At 36.2% G+C, this 17,850-nt stretch overlaps 1 protein-coding gene across 1 annotated transcript in view; it reads left to right on the plus strand.

Moving 5' to 3' along the window:
- The window catches only part of ZNF277 (zinc finger protein 277), a 139,370-nt gene that overhangs the window by 79,425 nt on the left and 42,095 nt on the right, over positions 1–17,850 (plus strand). The window contains exons 4-5 of the mRNA XM_010831177.1: positions 5,810–5,898; positions 6,143–6,225. Coding sequence (XP_010829479.1) covers positions 5,810–5,898; positions 6,143–6,225 — 172 coding nt within the window. The remainder of the gene's footprint in view (positions 1–5,809; positions 5,899–6,142; positions 6,226–17,850) is intronic.

A 17,850-nucleotide genomic window follows, 5' to 3' on the forward strand; every position in this document is an offset into this window, starting at 1 on the left:
TTGTTTTAGACACTTCTTAAGCTAGAGAGCTTTGAATTGTTTACTTATTCAAATAACCATTGATAGGAGTATCAGCTAAGTAATGCTTTTCTAAATTTTGTATCACTTGGCTTTTCTTTGATGTAAAACTATATTTCTTTACTCTTTTTTGTGATATAAATGCAAATTCTCCCTCAGAAATTGCAGAAAAATGTGATGATCAACCAGTGATAATTGAGTAATGCTGAATTTTTCTTTCTTTTCTAAAATCTGTAAGGAATGTCTGAATCAGAGGTTGTATTTTATCCTTTGTACTTAATGTAAGATAGCTGAGTGGCTATATTTGTTCTAATCAATCTCTCTTTTTATCTTTGTTGTCAATCTTATCTGTATGTGGACAGGAAAATCAAATTATTTGCTAGGTCTCAGGGCTTAAGAGTTGATAATCAAATGTTAAGATCAATCACATTCTAAATGCAACTATGTAATAAAATGGATGCTTTAATTAAAAAGAAAAAGATGCTTGTCTGATAGAAGTGCTTGCTAAATAATGTGTAGTTAGAGTGTACTTTAAATTTGGAAATCTAGATTTTCCTTGTCAATTGTCCTAATTAAATTAGTTGCATTCTCAGGAAGTAAAAACATGATTAATTCAAACTGACCAGGAATGTATATGAATAAACTTTAATACCTTTTAAAATATTCAGTCTCCTTTAGGTATTACCTGCCTACTGTTTAAGTAAACTAAAAATTCCTCTCCAAAACAGTACAAGCACTGACCACTATGATCAGAATTAAACTGGAATCTTTTCAGCATTATATGACTTTTTCTTAACAGTTATTGAGGGGAGGAAGGGACAGTGAGAAGTTCAATTGGCATGAATTAATTCACTCAGAACTGCTTTATAGGTTGAATAATTATTATATGTAATAATTATTATATATGCTTCTCAGAGAAGAGTTGTTGCTTCTGAGTACAATAAGTAATAAAGATGATAAATAATAGATAAGAGATGCATTTACCTCATCCTTTGTAAGAAATAAGCTCTAAAGTTTCATGTGGAATATATTTAACATTTTCTTTATTGGAACAAAGTAACAGTAAAACTTTCCAAGAGCAAACAAACAAAATCTCTCCTTTGATCCATTTATTAACATAGCTATTTATATAAGCTATTTGCTAGCTTTATGCAGTAGATAAAATTTTTCCAGAAGAAAAATGTTAACTCCTAATTCTTTGCTCCTTTCTATATTAGATTCCACTCATTCCATGCTACTTAATTAACAGCTATATCTCAAATCTTTATGCTTCTGTCAGTATCACACCAGTTACAATGGGGAGTTGGACGGGGAAGATGATATTACTACAAAGATTTCTGGTTAGACATGATTAAAATTCTTTGAAAGAAAGTATTTGCTGGTGACCAAATAATTACTTTTATGGCTTTTTAATAAAATATGAAATGCTGTGACAACTATCCTCCAAATAAAGGGTTCATACCACATATTATTTCTTGGCTTCCTTTATGTATTGGGTGGCTGCAACTGTAGCTTAACTAAAAAAGTAGGAAAAAAATGAAGTACTAAATGATTTCTTAACATGGAACAATAAGTTTTAGTGGGTAGGAAAAAATGCCACAAATGCATGTGTTGAACATCTGCTATCTTTAAGACATGTCTCGGTTGAATACAATTTATCTGAATGTTTTTACCAACCACAGGAAAATGGATATATTGACACTTCTTAATTCTGTGGTAAACTAAAAGTACTATTATGTGATAACTGTGATTCATCTTAAATCTAGACTTAGGTCAAAAATTTGTTGTAGTTCAGAGCTGTTCATTTAGTATACCATAAGGTATGATAATTTATTTAATTTACATGGTAGTTTATGATAATATTTCACTTTTGTAGCATGGCTTTTTTCATTTGATGTTGGTGTCACCCAACCTTTGGTCAGGAGGAGACCACTCAAATGACAACTTTGTGTCTATTGGACTGACCTCTTACCTGCATTATTCTCTTTTCCTCAGAACTGCCTAACAAAATCTCAGAGATGTTTCTAGAGATGGTGTCTAAAAAACATCCTTTCCAGAATTCATAACTACTTGTTCATGGAGCAATAAAATAACTTTTAATGAATGGAAAGGCCTCTAGACTGTGAGCATATAACAACATTTTCTCTCCCTTCACCCCATGGGAAGCCTTAACAATTTGAGGAGCATAACTGAGGTTCTGTCAGACAGGCTCTCTCCATGATTTTAAGTCAGCTGCTGTTAGTTATCATGTCCCTTGTGCCTACCACATTGAGGTAAACAGTGATACAAAACAAATGTGTGACGTGAGCCTTCTCTTAAAAGACTGTGGAGAATAGGAGTGAACATGGAAGTCCTTGGAGACTCAGAGCCATTGACTTTTGGAATCAGGACTTCAGAAGAATTAGTGCCACTGTAGGGTCTCTCTTGAGATCTTCCCTGGTGGCTCAGTGGGTAAAGAATCTGCCTGCAGTGCAGGAGACCAGGGTTCAGTCCCTGAGTTCAGAGGATCCCCTGGAGAAGGAAATGGCAGCTCACTCCAGTATTCTTGCCTGGAGAATCTCTTGGAAAGAAGAGCCTGGCGGGCTACAGTCCATGGGGTCGCAAGGAGTCAGACACAGCTGAGTGACTTTCACTTCATTTCAGAGTCTCTCTTGCCTAGTCAAGCAGTTCCAATTCCACAGCCCCAAACAGCTGGTGTCAGCTTTCAGTACCTACACAGGAGGTTAGGAGCAGTTCAGATCAAGAGCTGCTTTTAGGTAGTATGCTTTTCAGAAAGGGAAGAACTTCCCCCTCCCTTCAGACTTCATTTCTGTACTTTGGTTTTGCCCTGTCAAAAACTTTTTCCATGGGCTCTAAGGAAGTTGAGTCTCTCCATGGTCTCTGAGGAAATTCTTCAACTATCCATTACAACTATTAATATAATCCTAGAGGCTTTCTCCTGCTTCTTTCTTGTTCTGAGGTTGTTATGTAGATTGGCCCTCAAGTGACAAGAGAGTCATGATGTTGTAGAAGACTTAAGATTTGGAGACAACAGATCCCAATTGGAAAGGTCACGGTTGTGTGACCTTGGGCAGGTAGGGTCTCAGTAACAGTAGCTGCTCATAGTTCTCATCCTTTGATCACTCTCCTCTTCCCCCGCCTCAGGCACCTGTGTGTGCCTTCTGACCCTACTAATACAACTGTTGTAACTTGCTCATTACATGTTTGGTGAAACCTTATCATTGTTTTTGTTGTTGTTTTGGATGCCAGGATTTCTTTGGAATAAACAAATTCTTTATTACTCCAGTTTTATCTAAATATGTTATTTTTCCTTACAATAATAGCTGCCATTTATTAAACACCCAGAATGGTGGGTGCTGCTTTACATGTATCATCCTATTTAATTATCAGCAATCCATTTTGCAAATGAGTAAGCCAAGTTTCAGAAGTTTTAAAAAACCTTTCAATTCAGACTCATATCTCTAAAGGCAAAGGCCCTGCTTCTCTATTCACTGCTGCCTGCGGGGCTGGTGTAATCAGTTAATAAAACATCAACTGTGAGGGTTTGACCATAGGTTTAATCTGAAAAGCTAAACTACTTCTAGCTTATGATTTGTGCAGGTAAGAGACTCTTACTGTGTTGACTCTGTTACAGAATTGGTCAATGACAGTTCACAGGACAGTCTCATCACTAGTATCTGCTCTTATCTAGTCATCTGCTTCATGCAGTTATCATTGCCTTTTAACAAACTATACACTAATGGGCTGGTGACTATTCTGTTTTCCCCAGAGGATATCACCCACTTCAGTGGAATAGTAATCAAGAGTGATGAACCTCTCCTTGATGTATTCTAGTGGTAGCTATGAGGGAGCTCCAGATAAAACATGACTCTTCTATTTTTTTAAGTCAGTTTTCTCAGCACCTGGTCCTGCTGTATGAATTTGATTAATCATGAAAATAGATGACTGTGTATTTCAGTTTGGAAGAACGATCTATCTTCTGTTCCTGACATCTCTAATGGACGTTCTCTTGTGGTCCTTCATCCATGTCACCATTCTGCAATAGAAAATATACTAAGGGAAGAGTAAGAAAAGTGTCTGGGAATGTTCTTTTTATTCTCTTAAGTCTTCTCTTGCCTTTTATTTCTCTTTCCCCTGGAGAGGGAAAAAAAGCAACTAGTGGGAAATGGAAAGGAGGAGAATGAGAGTAACTGTGTAGGATAACTGGGAAGTGGAAGGTTGCTGAAGCTGGCCAGAATGGCAAAGGAAACAACATGTCTGCCTTTTATAGGTGCTTTTCCTCTTTTTGTGTACTTTGATGGATCTGAAAGGCTTTCTGCTCTGATACTTCTATGTGGAAGCCAGTAAGCTAGCCATAGTGTCGTAGTTCATTATTTATACTATTTATGGTTTGAGGGTGAGCTGGAGCCTAAGATACATCATTTTCAGATCTCTTAAAATAAGGTCTAGCACTGTTTTATAAGGAAAGGGTTCTCCCCCTTTTTACCCATCCAGGTTGACAGCATGGTTATACGTGAGAAGAATGAACTAAAGCATGTGGTTCCGTTGTTACACGTTATTCTTTTACTTCTTTTACTTGTATATTCTATTCATGGTGTTGTCATCCATTTATATTTTATATAAGCTCATGTCATGGTTCTCTTTCTCTCAGACCTCTCTCCCAGCACATTTTTTTTCTAATATATAATGTATGTCCTTTCTATAGGAGACTGTAGGTTTGGGAAATTAAGGAAAGGATAAAAAAGAGCTGAAATACTGGGGGTTGGAGACTACTTAGAGAACTTAGAGGAATCTTTAGATACTCTTCTATCTCTTTAAAACATTTAGTGGGGACCTACTGTATGCAGAACACCGCTTGGTGCTGTATCAGGCCATTTAAATGTATTCTTTCTGTGTACTTTATCTGTTTCACTAAGTTCCATCTCTTTCACAGATTTTGGCTCTTTGTTGTAAGGTTCTTTTTTTTATCCATCGACCATGTATTCTGATAAATAGTCAATTATATAGTCAACCTTTCCATCTCCTTTCTCCTCCATGAAGGAGATCACATTCTCTTCTTTGTATAATTTGATAAATGGGATTGCAATTGTCAGTGTAAATCTTTTTAGGTAAATGGAAAGATGAACAGTTTGTTGAATCCTGTTATCTTTCTCCCTCTTTCATCAAATGACACAGGTCTGGGTATTATGCTTTGCTTTTAAATTTAGCCAGTATCCTTCTTCTAACTCAGCTTATTAGATACAGGAATTGTAAGCTTGGCTATTTTTCTAAAAGCTAAATTTCCCTCCTTTCAGATACAGCATGGGCAATATGGAATTGTTCTATCTTGTTATATAGATATTGAATTTAGACAGACCTTTTGTTGCATTGTCATCATGATCTCTTGATGTATAAGGTAAACACCTAACTTTCAATTTATTGGAAAATGTGTGATGAAGCCTTTTTAATCATTGTTGCATTTTAAATTCACATAAACATAGATGTGATTTTCAAAAAAAACTTCATTATTACATAAAAGTAATTCATTTTAGTTTTCCCGTATATCTGTTTATTGAATTTGCGGATGGTAAAATGTAATCCTTTTCATGCCCTTACAGGGTAATGTTATTTCATTAAATATTTCATGGTTCTACAGTGCTCTTCTGCCTTTCTATTTGCACATTTTCTAGCAGTTTTCAGTCAACATTTGATTTGTTGCTTTAAGATAATTAAATGTTCTTATAAAATACTCTTTCTCAAGTAAGTAGTTCATTGCCTCTTCTCACTGTTCTTTCTTTATGATTGTTCTAAGGTACATTTTATATTGGAGGAAAAGGTTCACTGAACAGCCCATTACAGATTTTTGTAGTGTGATAAGAATCAATTGTACAGCTCCATCTGGTAAGTGTACATCTTGACTACCATCTTTCCCCTGCAATCCAAAAATTCAAATGAATAATCTTTCTTTAGTTGTAATTCTCTAAAATAGTAGCTAAAATTAAATTTTTCTGTTTATATTTTCTAATAACTTCGATGAAACTAAAACAGAACTATATACCAGAAGAGATTTTTTTTTTTTAAGAAATAAAAAATTTTTTTAAGTAAAAAATAACATTTCTCATTTATTTTTCTCATATCTCAACAGAAGAACAAGACAATTATTTTTTGTTATGTGATGTTTTACCAGAAGATAGAATTCTTAGAGAAGAACTTCAAAAGCAGAGACTGGTAAGTAGTAAGAATTATTTTAAACAATGAACAGTATGTTGGAAATACAGAATCATTTTTGTTATTGTTCTTTTTGTTTTTATTTTGGAAACTTTCAAACATACACAAAAAAGGAGATAATGCATAAAGATCTTAAAACAGAAAAAGTATACACTTGATTGAAGATTAAAGCATTTCATGTTAAAAATGCAGAGAGAATTTTTGGCTTTGTTTTGCTTCCTGGATTATCTCTAAAATAACAACAGAGCTTACACATTTTAGTGTAATTTTAGTTGCCTGACACATGCTAGGGTTCAGCAGTCATGGAAAAATGCCCTCAGCTAAAATTGAGTTGAATTGATTAACTTTTTCTCTCCCACTGGAATGTGCTATGCAAGAGCACTTCTTTTATTCCTCTTTATGAATTAAGCATATAGTTTGATGGTAATACCCTTTCTCATTTTCAGCCTTAACAATAAGTACACTAATTTGAAAATCTCAGTATCTTTTCAAAAGATAACAGCATATACAATTGTGAAAATTTTCATTTTCAGAAGTTAAATAGAAATTGATTCATTTTTTGAAGTTACTAATTTTATTTAAAAGTATCCAATTTTCCATTATTTGTTAGTAAATCTCAACTATTACTTGAAAATGACTGGCTCTTTTTTCTTTTTTTAGTATTTACTGAAGTGTTCCCTGTATCTTTGGACTTGGCTAGATATGTTGTAAGAGAAAGTTATGATTTCAGTATTTCTGCTAAATCCTCAAGAGATCTAAGAGGAAAATAATTTCTGTCTACTAAAGTCATATGATTTGAGAAAGTCCCCTGAAGCACATTATATTTTGTAAACATCCCAGCTGTTTATTTCTCCCATAAGCAGAGATGTTATTGTTGGATATTGATTTATATATAAGAAAAATTATGCTTTTCCTGTAGCAACAAACCCAATGAAGAAAGAGGACTTCTGTTCTTTCTGTATTGTAATATATAAGAAATCTGCAGAATCAGGATAAATTTGCTATCATTTTATGAATTTTGTTTGGTAGTACTTATTCACAATTTTTTATTTCCATGAATTTTTTCACTCTTACAGTGGTCTTAAGAATAATCAGCTGTCATAATCTTAGTACATGTATAGGTTTTTTTATAAGAACTTAAACTACTACTTCGGCACTTACTGTTATTCAGTACACAGTACTGAGTTACTACAGTATGCCTGTAGATAGATTCAAGTTTCCAGAAATCTGTGCATCTATAAAACTGAGATAACCTTTTAAGACTCTGACACCAGCTTCAGCATATGGGCTCTTTCCTCACACCACCAAGCAATTCTCTGACATCAGCTGGATATTCTGTTGATACAATACAACTCAATCCTGACATTGTCTATCCAAAGATAGCATCAGATGCCACAGGTTAAGGGCTCAGACCTGAAAGACTGACACCCACTTCATATGTTGTTCAGTCCCTCAGTTGACGCCTTGTGACCCCGTGGGCCGCAGCATACCAGGCTTCCCTGTCCTTCACCATCTTGCTCAAACTCATATCCATTGAATCAGTGATGCCATCCAACCATCTCCTCTGGTGCCCTCTTCTCCTTCTGCCTTCTGTCTTTCCCAGCATCAGGGTCTTTTCCACAGAATCAGCTCTTCACATCAGGTGACCAAAGTATTGGAGCTTCAGCTGCAGCATCAGTCCTTCCAATGAATATTTAGGGTTGATTTCCTTCAGGATTGACTGGTTTGATCTCCTTGCTGTCCAAAGGACTCTATAGTCTTCTCCAACACCACAGTTTAAAAGTATCAGTTCTTCAGTGCTCAGCTTTCTTTATGGTCCAACTCTCATATCCATACATGACTGCTGGAAAAACCGTAGCCTTGATTAGATGGATCTTTGTTGGCAAAGGAATGTCTCTGCTTGTTAATATGTTCTCTAGGTTTGTCATAGCTTTTCTTCCAGGAAGCAAGTGTCTTTTAATTTCATGGCTGCAGTCACTATCTGCAGTGATTTTGGAGTCCAAGAAAATAAAATCTGTCACTGTTTCCATTGTTTCCCCATCTGTTTGCTGTGAAGTGATGGGACCAGGTGCCATGATCTTCATTTTTTGAATGTTGAGTTTTAAGCCAGCTTTTTCACTCTCCTCTTTCACTTTCATCAACAGGCTCTTTAGTTCTTCTTTGCTTTCTGCCATAAGGGTTTTGTCATCTGCATAGCTGAGGTTTTCTGATATTTCTCCTGGCAGTCTTGATTCCAGCTTGTGTTTCATCCAGCCCAACATTTCTCATGATGTACTCTGCATTTAAGTTAAATAAGCAAGGTGACAATATACGGCCTTGACGTACTCCTTTTCCTATTTGGGACCAGTCTGTTGTTCCATGTTTGGTTCTAACTGTTGCTCCTTGACCTGCATACAGGTTTCTCAGGAGGCAGGTCAGGTGGTCTGGTATTCCCATCTCTTGAAGAATTTTCCACAGTTTGTTGTGATCCATACAGTCAAAGGCTTTAGCATAGTCAGTGAAGCAGAAGTAGTTGTTTTTCTGGAATTCTCTTGCTTTTTCTATGGTACAACAGATGCTGGAAATTTGATCTCTGGTTCCTCTCTCTGCCTTTTCTCAATCCAGCTTGAACATCTGGGAGTTCTTGGTTCACATACTGTTGAAGCCTAGCTTGGAGAATTTTGAGCATTACTTTGCTGGCATGTGAAATGACTGTAATTGTACGGTGGTTTGAACATTCTTTATATATCTACTTCATATACCATTCACAAATCAAGGTTGTTCCCTGTACTTCTGACCAACTGGCTACAAACCTCTATAAAATGGCTCTCACGACCACCCACCTTCCTTGGTTTTGGTTCACAGAACTCAGGAAGCTAGTTTACTCACTAGATTACTGGTAATGATACAAAGCATGCTAATGAATGTGGACTGACATCCAGATGAAAAGATACTTAGGGTGAGATACCAAAGAAGCTCTGTCCCCATGAAATCTGAGGCCCACCAAGGCAGCATGTCGAGGTGGCTCAGTGGTGAAGAATCTGCCTGCAGTTCAGGAGATGTAGGTTCAATCCCTGGGTCAGGAAGATCCCCTGGAGAAAATGGCAACTCATGCCTGCATTCTTGCCAGGAAAATCTCATGGACACAGGAGCCTAATGGGCTAGAGTCCTTGTGGTGGCAAAATGCTGGACATGACTGAGCGACTGAGCGTGCACACATGCAAGACAGCATGTAGACATGTTCTGATTCATCAGCCTGGAGGCTCTCTGAACCATGTCCTTTTGGGCCTTTATGGTAGACTTCCCAGGTAGTGCTTGGGTTTTTATAAAAACCTCATTAAATACTAGGCGTATTTAATCAATCATTGGCCATTGAGGGCAATGAAGTTTCAACCTTCAAAATCACATGGTAGACCTTCATCCTTAAATTGCCTATGTGTTCTCCAAAAGTCAGTTCATTAACATAACAAGAAACTCTATGGCTCTCAGCATTTTAGGAGCTAAGTACCAGAAATGGGGGCTAAAGCCAAATACACTGGGGGCAGGAGGAGAAGGGGACGACAGAGGATGAAATAGCTGGATGGCATCACTGACTCGATGGACTTGAGTCTTAGTAAACTCTGGGAGTTGGTGATGGACAGGGAGGCCTGTTGTGCTGCGATTCATGGGGCCGCAAAGAGTCAGACACGACTGAGCGACTGATCTGATCTGATCTGATGACAAATCACAATATCCCTTCTTTTTAGCAACTTTATACTCTGACAAAGTAGTAAATTTGATGAAAGTGAACATTATGGCAGCTTAAAAGGAAAAAAATTATGAAGTCAGTTCATACATACTTGCATATTCACTGAATTCCAACTTAACTAGATGTTTATACAAGGTGTAATTCATGTCATTAGAGAGTGTAGAATCTAGAGAAATAAAGGCAAATATCTCAGGAATGGAGATAATGACAGAACATAGGGCTTGTGAAGATTAAGTGAGATAATGCATGTAATATATTTACCACAGTACCTGTTAGGTAGAAAGCACTCGTAAATGTTGCCTATAGTACAAATAACAATAATATTGGAACTTCCCTGGAGCTCCAGTGGTTAAGACTTCATGCTCCCAATGCAGGGGGCATGGGTTTGATCCCTGGTGGGGGAGCTAAAGCCCCACATGCCTCACAGCGTCAGTGTGACCAAAAAAAAAAAAAAAAAATACAATAATATTGTGTCTTAACAGTGAGATTGATTTGGGTATTTGAAGAGTTGTAGAAAAAGAAGGAAAATGCATGTGGATCTATACTGTTGTTGTTCAGTCGCTCCATCATGTCTGACTCTTTGCAACCCCGTGGACCGCAACACACTGGGCTTCCCTGTCCTTCACTGTCTCCTGGAGTTTACTCAGACTCATGTCCACTGAGTCAGTGATGCCATCCAACCATCTCATACTGTTGGCCCTTTTTCCTTCTACTGTCAGTCTTTCCCAGCATCAGGGTCTTTTCAGTGAGTTGACTCTTTGCATCAGGTGGCCAAAGTATTGGAACTTCAGTTTCAGCATCAATCCTTCCAATAAATATTCAGTGTTGATTTCCTTTAGGATTGACTGGTTTGATCCCCTTGCTGACCAAGGGATTCTCAAGAGTACTCTCTAGCACCACAGTTTGAAAGCATCAGTTCTTTGGCGTTCAACCTTTTCTGTGGTCTAGCTCTCACATCCATACGTGACTACTGGAAAAACCAAAGCTTGACTATATAGACCTTTGTTGGCAAAGTGATGTCTCTGCTTTTTAATACTCTTTCTAGGTTTGTCATAACTTTTCTTCCAAGGAGCAAGTGTCTTTTAATTCTATGGCTGCAGTTACTGTCTGCAGTGATTTTGGAGTCCAAGAAAATAAAGTCTGTCACTTTGGAAATTGGCAGTGACAACAGGATGTCTTTTAGGTATAACAAGCTCTACAAATCAGTAACAGACATTTGCAGAAAGAAACCCAAATGATCAAATGAAAACTTTCAACCAAAGCAATAATACACCTTTTTACTTCTATCAAGTTAACAAGATTTGAGAAGAGTAACAGTAAATGATGGTAAGGATGTTAAAAGACAAGCACTTTTTTAACCACTTTAAATAGTGTGCATTGGTATACTATACCTGAAAGGCACTTAAATGTAGTTTAAACCCATTAACTTGCTTTATGGTAATGGGTATATAATCCATTCTATATTTGAATGATCTCAACTCAGTGTCAGTAGGGTCTCAAATCTGTGAGAGAGGACCCTCAAACCAGAGCGGCATTTGCCCTCCTGATTTGCATTAGTGATGACTTGCATTGGTATCGTTCATCTGTGCTCTCTCATTTGGAACTCTAAAGAAAGGATTTAGTGTAAATACCTTTGTATGATTTGCTCTTAGTTCAAAATGGCTTTGTAATTTCTTTGAGGCAGGAATTATGTCTTGTATTTAAATATCCTTCAGTAATACTCACTATACTGCTAAGTTCATGTTAGTATTTTTTACAAACTTCATTTTTTAAAAAAATTGTTTCTGAACAAGTAACAGAGGTATATAGAGTCTAAATGATCCACCTTTTTCCATTTGCTTCTAGACCTCACTGGTTCCTTGTGACATGTATAAGATTTGTCTGTGTTCCTAGGTTTGTTTGGTTTTTTTTTTTAAGAGCTTGACTCCTACTTTACATTTATTTGAACTTTTTCATGTATACTCTGAAGGGAAAATGACAGAACTAGGAAAGATTCTTAAAGGTTTGAATAGCTTGTACCCCTGCTTCCCTTTAGCTTCCTTCTTTAAAAATATTCCCTTGATCTCATCATTCTATCTTAATCTCTTCCAGTAATCCTTTCCCCTCTTTTGTTTTAAATGGGTAAATTTTCCAAGGTCCCTGTATGCACACTTATAAATACCACTGCTATGTTGATGGCTTAAATTTTGGTGCTGCCACAGAAATAGGCAGTCAGAGTCAATATCCATTGATTGAGTTCATCTCCAGCTTTCTTGCTGGCTTACCTCTAGATGCCAATTCTAACTTCCAATTTGTTGAACTTTTCCATATGAATCAATGGCACCTTAATTTTAATGTGCCTAAAACTGACTTTGTTTTTTTCTGAACCAGAATTTGCAGTTTGCTTGTTTTCCTCTTCTTACATAATGGTACCACCATTTCCCTGGTCACTCAGTTTGGAGACTTCTGAAATTATCTTTAACTCATTTGCACACCTCAGTCATTTGTCAAGTCCTGTCAGTTCCAACTCTGAGTCCTGTATCCATACTTTTCTTTGTGCTCCTGGTACCTTTTATGTTACCTTGTAAATGGAATCACCTCTCTAATCAATTGGCATTGCCTTTAAAAGTTTAATATTAACACACATAGTAGATCACTTTATCCTCCTAAAACTTGCAGTGGTCTTTTTCACCTACATATTCTTAAGCTTTTCTGGGCTCAAACTACATTTCCAGTATCTTTCTCCAATTTTTTTTTTTTTGTTTCATTTACCCAGGGTCCAGTTTATTCATTCATTTATTTAATATTTATCTTGCACCAGACCCTGTTCCAAATGCTGTTGATACGGCAGTGGGTGAGATAAGCCACAGCCCCTACTCTTTTAGAGACTGCACTCTAGTGAAAACACTTGTATCTCACAGTTACTTGTATGTTAGGTGCTTTCAGGAATATGCTTCATCAATCAGGAATGCCAGCCCCACCTGTGTAAATAACATACCCCTCAAGACATTGCTCAAATACCACACTTTCCACAAAAACTTCCTGATGCTGCCAGTCAGAATTAATATCCTTTTCTAAACTCTATTAATAACAGTATTTTACTTGGCTTTTCCATTATAGTTATTTAAAAACCTTTCTTCCCTACTGGATTAGATGCCTCTTTAATGGTTGAGACTGTCAGGTTCAGTTTTGTATTTTCTCTGAGCCTTGTTCATAAAGTATTAACTTAAGTTTGATCCTGAAGTATTGGTGTGGTATTTCTATAGTGCCATATATTCAGATCTCCTAGATTAAAGGAAGAGAGATAAAATAGCTGAGGCAGACATACTTAATCATGGCATACACTTTTCACTTAAGCATAAAAAAAAATAATACTAGTATTTTTACATTTGCCCACAGTAGAAGATAAATGACACTCATAAGTTCTCAGGGCAAGATATAACTTTTAATTAAATTGGGATGAGGGGAAACATCCATTTAGCTGCATCAAAGTGGATTTTTTTTTTTTTTTTGTCGCTATTATAAATGTCAGCCTGAGAGGTCATTCATGACAACTATAAATATTTTATGAAAAATTTAATCTATATAACAATTTGTTCCTCTGGAGAGAAACGGTTTTTTTGTTGTGGTTATTTTTAATGCTACTTCATATATCCCACCTCCCCCACCCCACAGTAAAACAGCAAAATGAAATTATATATCCCCACTAAAATTTTTCTCCCTTGTGCCACTTTTCATTATAGCTTTCAGAGATTTTTAATAAAGGATCAAATTATATCAGTGACTTTAAAGTAAAATATATTTATACCTTTCTTGCATAATTCCTAGCTTTGTAGCATAAATTTTATAATTGCATCTAGAGTAACTTTCCCAAATATAAGATGTTTCCCATTGATTATAACATTATTATTAACAATGCAACAGAGATGAAGTTAGCTTGAGTGCCCTTTGAGTGATATTAACCTTCATTTTAGTTAATGTTTTCATTTAGGAAACAAATATAAGCACAGTCTGAAACAATACTAAACTGAATCCTAAAGTTTACCACTTTGAATTTCAATAAGAACTTAAAATTTACATGGCAATTTGTACATACATTGGCTCTATGAGATCACTAAGGTAATACCATAATCTCTGTTTAGATGGAAAAACAAGTTTGAAGATACGAGGAGATGTGCTCAAGGCCTCAGTTCTGTTCTGTATTAAGTAGGAATGAAAGAGCTCAAGCTCCTGTTTTCCAACCCCAAGCACCATTCTTTACCAGGATCCTTTATCAAATTGGAACTTCCTTCTATAAGCAAATGTAACATTTTAAAAATAGACAGTTTTTAGAATTAATAAAAATGGATGAACAGGGAAATAAATAGTAGTATTCTGTTTCCATTGCTAAGATTTTTTTTCATCTAATTTCTTGTTATCTTAGGTCAGTGGTAAATAGAAATTCTAATTTCTAGCTACTTATGGCCTTCCCCAGTGGCCCAGCATTAAAGAGTGTGCCTGCAATGCAGGAGACTCAAGTTCAGTCCCTGGGTCAGGAAGATCCCTGGAGGAAGGCATGGCAACCCACTCTTGTATTCTTACCTGGAGAATCCCATGGACAGAGGAGCCTGGCGGGCTACAGTCCACAAGGTCGAAGAGTCAGACATGACTGAAGTGACTTAGCACGAGCAAAAAGCTGCTTATATTTTCTTTTAAAACTCGAAGATAATGTGTTTTTTAAATTTCTTCTATCTTAGGGTATACCTGACCCTGAGTTTAGCCAGTAAAATACTTTCTTAGGTAGATAATACTATACTGATTCATGCTGATAGCCTCTCTCTTCTTTAGTGTAAAGGCAAGTACATATTTCACAGTTTCCCATAGCACCTTTCAATTTTTTAAAGTCTGTCTTTTCTTGCCTAGGTAGGGTAGAGTCCCTTATATCTTTAATGCAAATAGAAATTAAGAAACTTCCCTGGCAGTCCAGTGGCTATGACTTCACCTTCCAATGCAGAGGGTCTGGGTTCATTCCCTAGTTAGGCAGCTAAGATCCCATATACCTCATGGCCAAAAATCCAAAACAGAAAACAGAAACAATATTGTAACAAATTAATTAAAAATCTTTTAAACAAAATTTTCATTAAGAAATGTAGTTAATCCAAGTAGTATATACAATAAGAAATAAAGTCTTGAATTTTTAAGCGATTTAATTAATTAAGAAAAAAAAATTGGGCTTTTCTATGTCTCATGTGTTTAACTCTTGCAATTTTTTGTTCTGTAGTTCAACTTCTTTTTTCATTGTGATGATCTGTTCCATGTAAATGGTTAAAGCTGTATAATTTTTTTTCTCTTCTAGTTAGTGTTTTAAAGATGTTCTCACTATCCTGTCTCTTCCCTACTCTTCAAAAGCCACCTCATGGAGATTCAAAGTAGGAGAAAAATACTGACAGTGTGTCCTGTGTACCAAACAGATGGTTATTGCCTTCATCTTTGCAGTTTCAAAAAGGGTGGGAGGTACTGATATCTTTCAAAAAGGTGAGATATTAGTCAGATCAGATCTCATGGATTTGGAGGAGTGTGTATCATCCAGTTAAGAAATTTTTCCCTGGCTTTTTTGTTTTACTGTCTTCATTTAGTCATTGACGTGCATTTTCTTAATCATTTCAGACATCTTGATGTTGCCATAAACTTAACTTTTCACCATCTCAAAATGCAGAGAACACTGGATTTTTACATTTAAGGAACTGTATTGTATCTTTGATAATCCTTGTTTTAATGCAGTTATTCCTGCCTTTACCTGCAGAGATGTGTTTTTAAGTATATTGCATGAGTTACATTGCTAACATAAATTCTAATGCTTATATTATCAGATTCTGGCAGGCAGGTTAGTCTTTCCCAGGGTTATCTACCAATTTTTGACACTTAAGAGAGCAATTCTTTGGTAAAAAGTAGCTTTTTACTTTACCCCAGGTCAGAGAGTTTCTAAAATATTTAAGTTACAGGCAGATTCTGTCCTGAAAGTGGTTGAAACAGGACATCAATATCATATATAAAATTTTGTCCATGTTTCCATTTTACTTTGTTACGTACTTGTCCCCTAATCCTTATATTATTAATGTTACTGAACTTTTTATACTTCAATTTTCTCATTTTGAGAGTTAGATAAAATAAAGGGTATGATAGAAAAAAAATATGCTTTTACTATAACTCTTTGAGTACTCACGTGTCCAGTTCACAACTCTAGTATTAAAACTTGCTGATACTTTCAAATTTATTTAAAATAAAAATCCAGCCTCCTTACCAAGATCTCAAAGGGTGGTACCTGTTTCCCTCGCCCACTCTCTTTGCTCACTGTGGCCCATCTCACTGGCCATGTCTCTGTTCCTCAGATACAGGAAGCTCCAGCCAGCACCACTTACTATTTATTCTACTTGGATTGCTCTTCTCTAAAATCTCATGGCTTTTCTGAAGGGAAAGGAAGAGATTTTGGAGATGGTTGTATCCGAGATAAGCTTTTAAAATGGATCTATAGGTTAATGAATGCCTTTGGAATGCTTCTGGAACATAAAGATATTTAGAGTAATTCAAATGGGTGACCGGAGTGATTTAAGAAAAATTGCCTTCTGTGGAGCATTGATTTAGCTACCAGTTACAGTGTGGATACTAAAAACTTATGTTGACTGGTTAATTTACTGAAGTCTTTTTTCAGTGGGTAGGAAAAATTTAAACCTATTCTGAATTTGAAATTATGAACAAGAAGAAGTCATAGGTTGCAATGCCCAGTGTAAAACCAAATGTTTAGTTAACTTTTAAAAAATCTTGGCTGAATAAATGGCGTGTGTTTTAGCCAGTTGAAGTGTCCATGTCACCTGTTTTCACCAAAAAATAGATCTATCCATGTTATTTTCAAATCATTTACTCTGGTTGGTACGGGGGATGAAGAATAAGAAGTAGGCAGCAGACTTCTTTGATTGCTTTCTTTATTACCAGCAATGGCTGACATACCATTCTTCATACCTTGATGTCTGTTCCCCAAAGGAGTGCCAATCCAGAATCCCCAGTGCGGTGCTTGGAAGTAGCAAATGTTCCCACTCTTTAAGAGCAAAGGCTTCTCAGGGTTCCATATGTGTATCAGGGGCTTTGTCATTTGGTATGCCGTCTGGGTTTTGGTATTGAAAACAAGTTACTTCAGAAGAAAGCTAGTGACTCATTTGTATTAACAGTACAGACCTTTATCTGCATCTGCCTAAAAAGAATTTTTATTAGTTTTCTTTTAAGCCTCCATTTTGTTGACCATCTACTGCTTCGTTTTTTACCCTGAACTTTAATCAGTAGCTGAAAGCATAAACAAATTCTAAGCTGTTCCAGGATTTATTCTTCTTCAAGGTATCTCCTCCTCAAAGATTCCCAAACACTCATGTTTTATCCATTTTTATGGATAAACATTTTATCCAAATGTTTTATCCATTTTTCTTGTGAGGATCTTTCATAATCCCAGCATGTAAGCAAAAAGTGAATATACTGTGGACCTTTACTGGGCCCTGGATTTAGCCAGGTGTGCACAATGGGCTGAGGCTGGTGCTGCGGATCTCCTCCATCTGCCTTCTTTCCCTGCTGTTCCATCAGCTTCTGGCTATACCTGCCCCAAGTTTAAAAAGACATACCTTCATCTCTGTAAATTTTAAGCATTGTAAGTTTTTTTTTATTTTATATTTAAATCCTTTTATACCAAAATACATGCCTATAACTTTCTTGAAAAGAAATTATTTTTGAAATTATTATTCAAGAAATTATTCTTGAAAAGAAGTTATTTCTAAGAAAAATGCACTGTCAGACTTGCTTAAAAACTTCCAAGTTAGGATCTTCCAGGTCTGACTTTATATCCAGCTCTTATACCACAAAACACTCTTGTACACTCAGAAAGAACTCAGTAATACTCT

The sequence above is a fragment of the Bison bison genome, unplaced genomic scaffold, assembly GCF_000754665.1.
Source record: "Bison bison bison isolate TAMUID 2011002044 unplaced genomic scaffold, Bison_UMD1.0 scf7180017864525, whole genome shotgun sequence".
In the NCBI taxonomy this organism is placed as follows: Eukaryota; Metazoa; Chordata; class Mammalia; order Artiodactyla; family Bovidae; genus Bison; species Bison bison.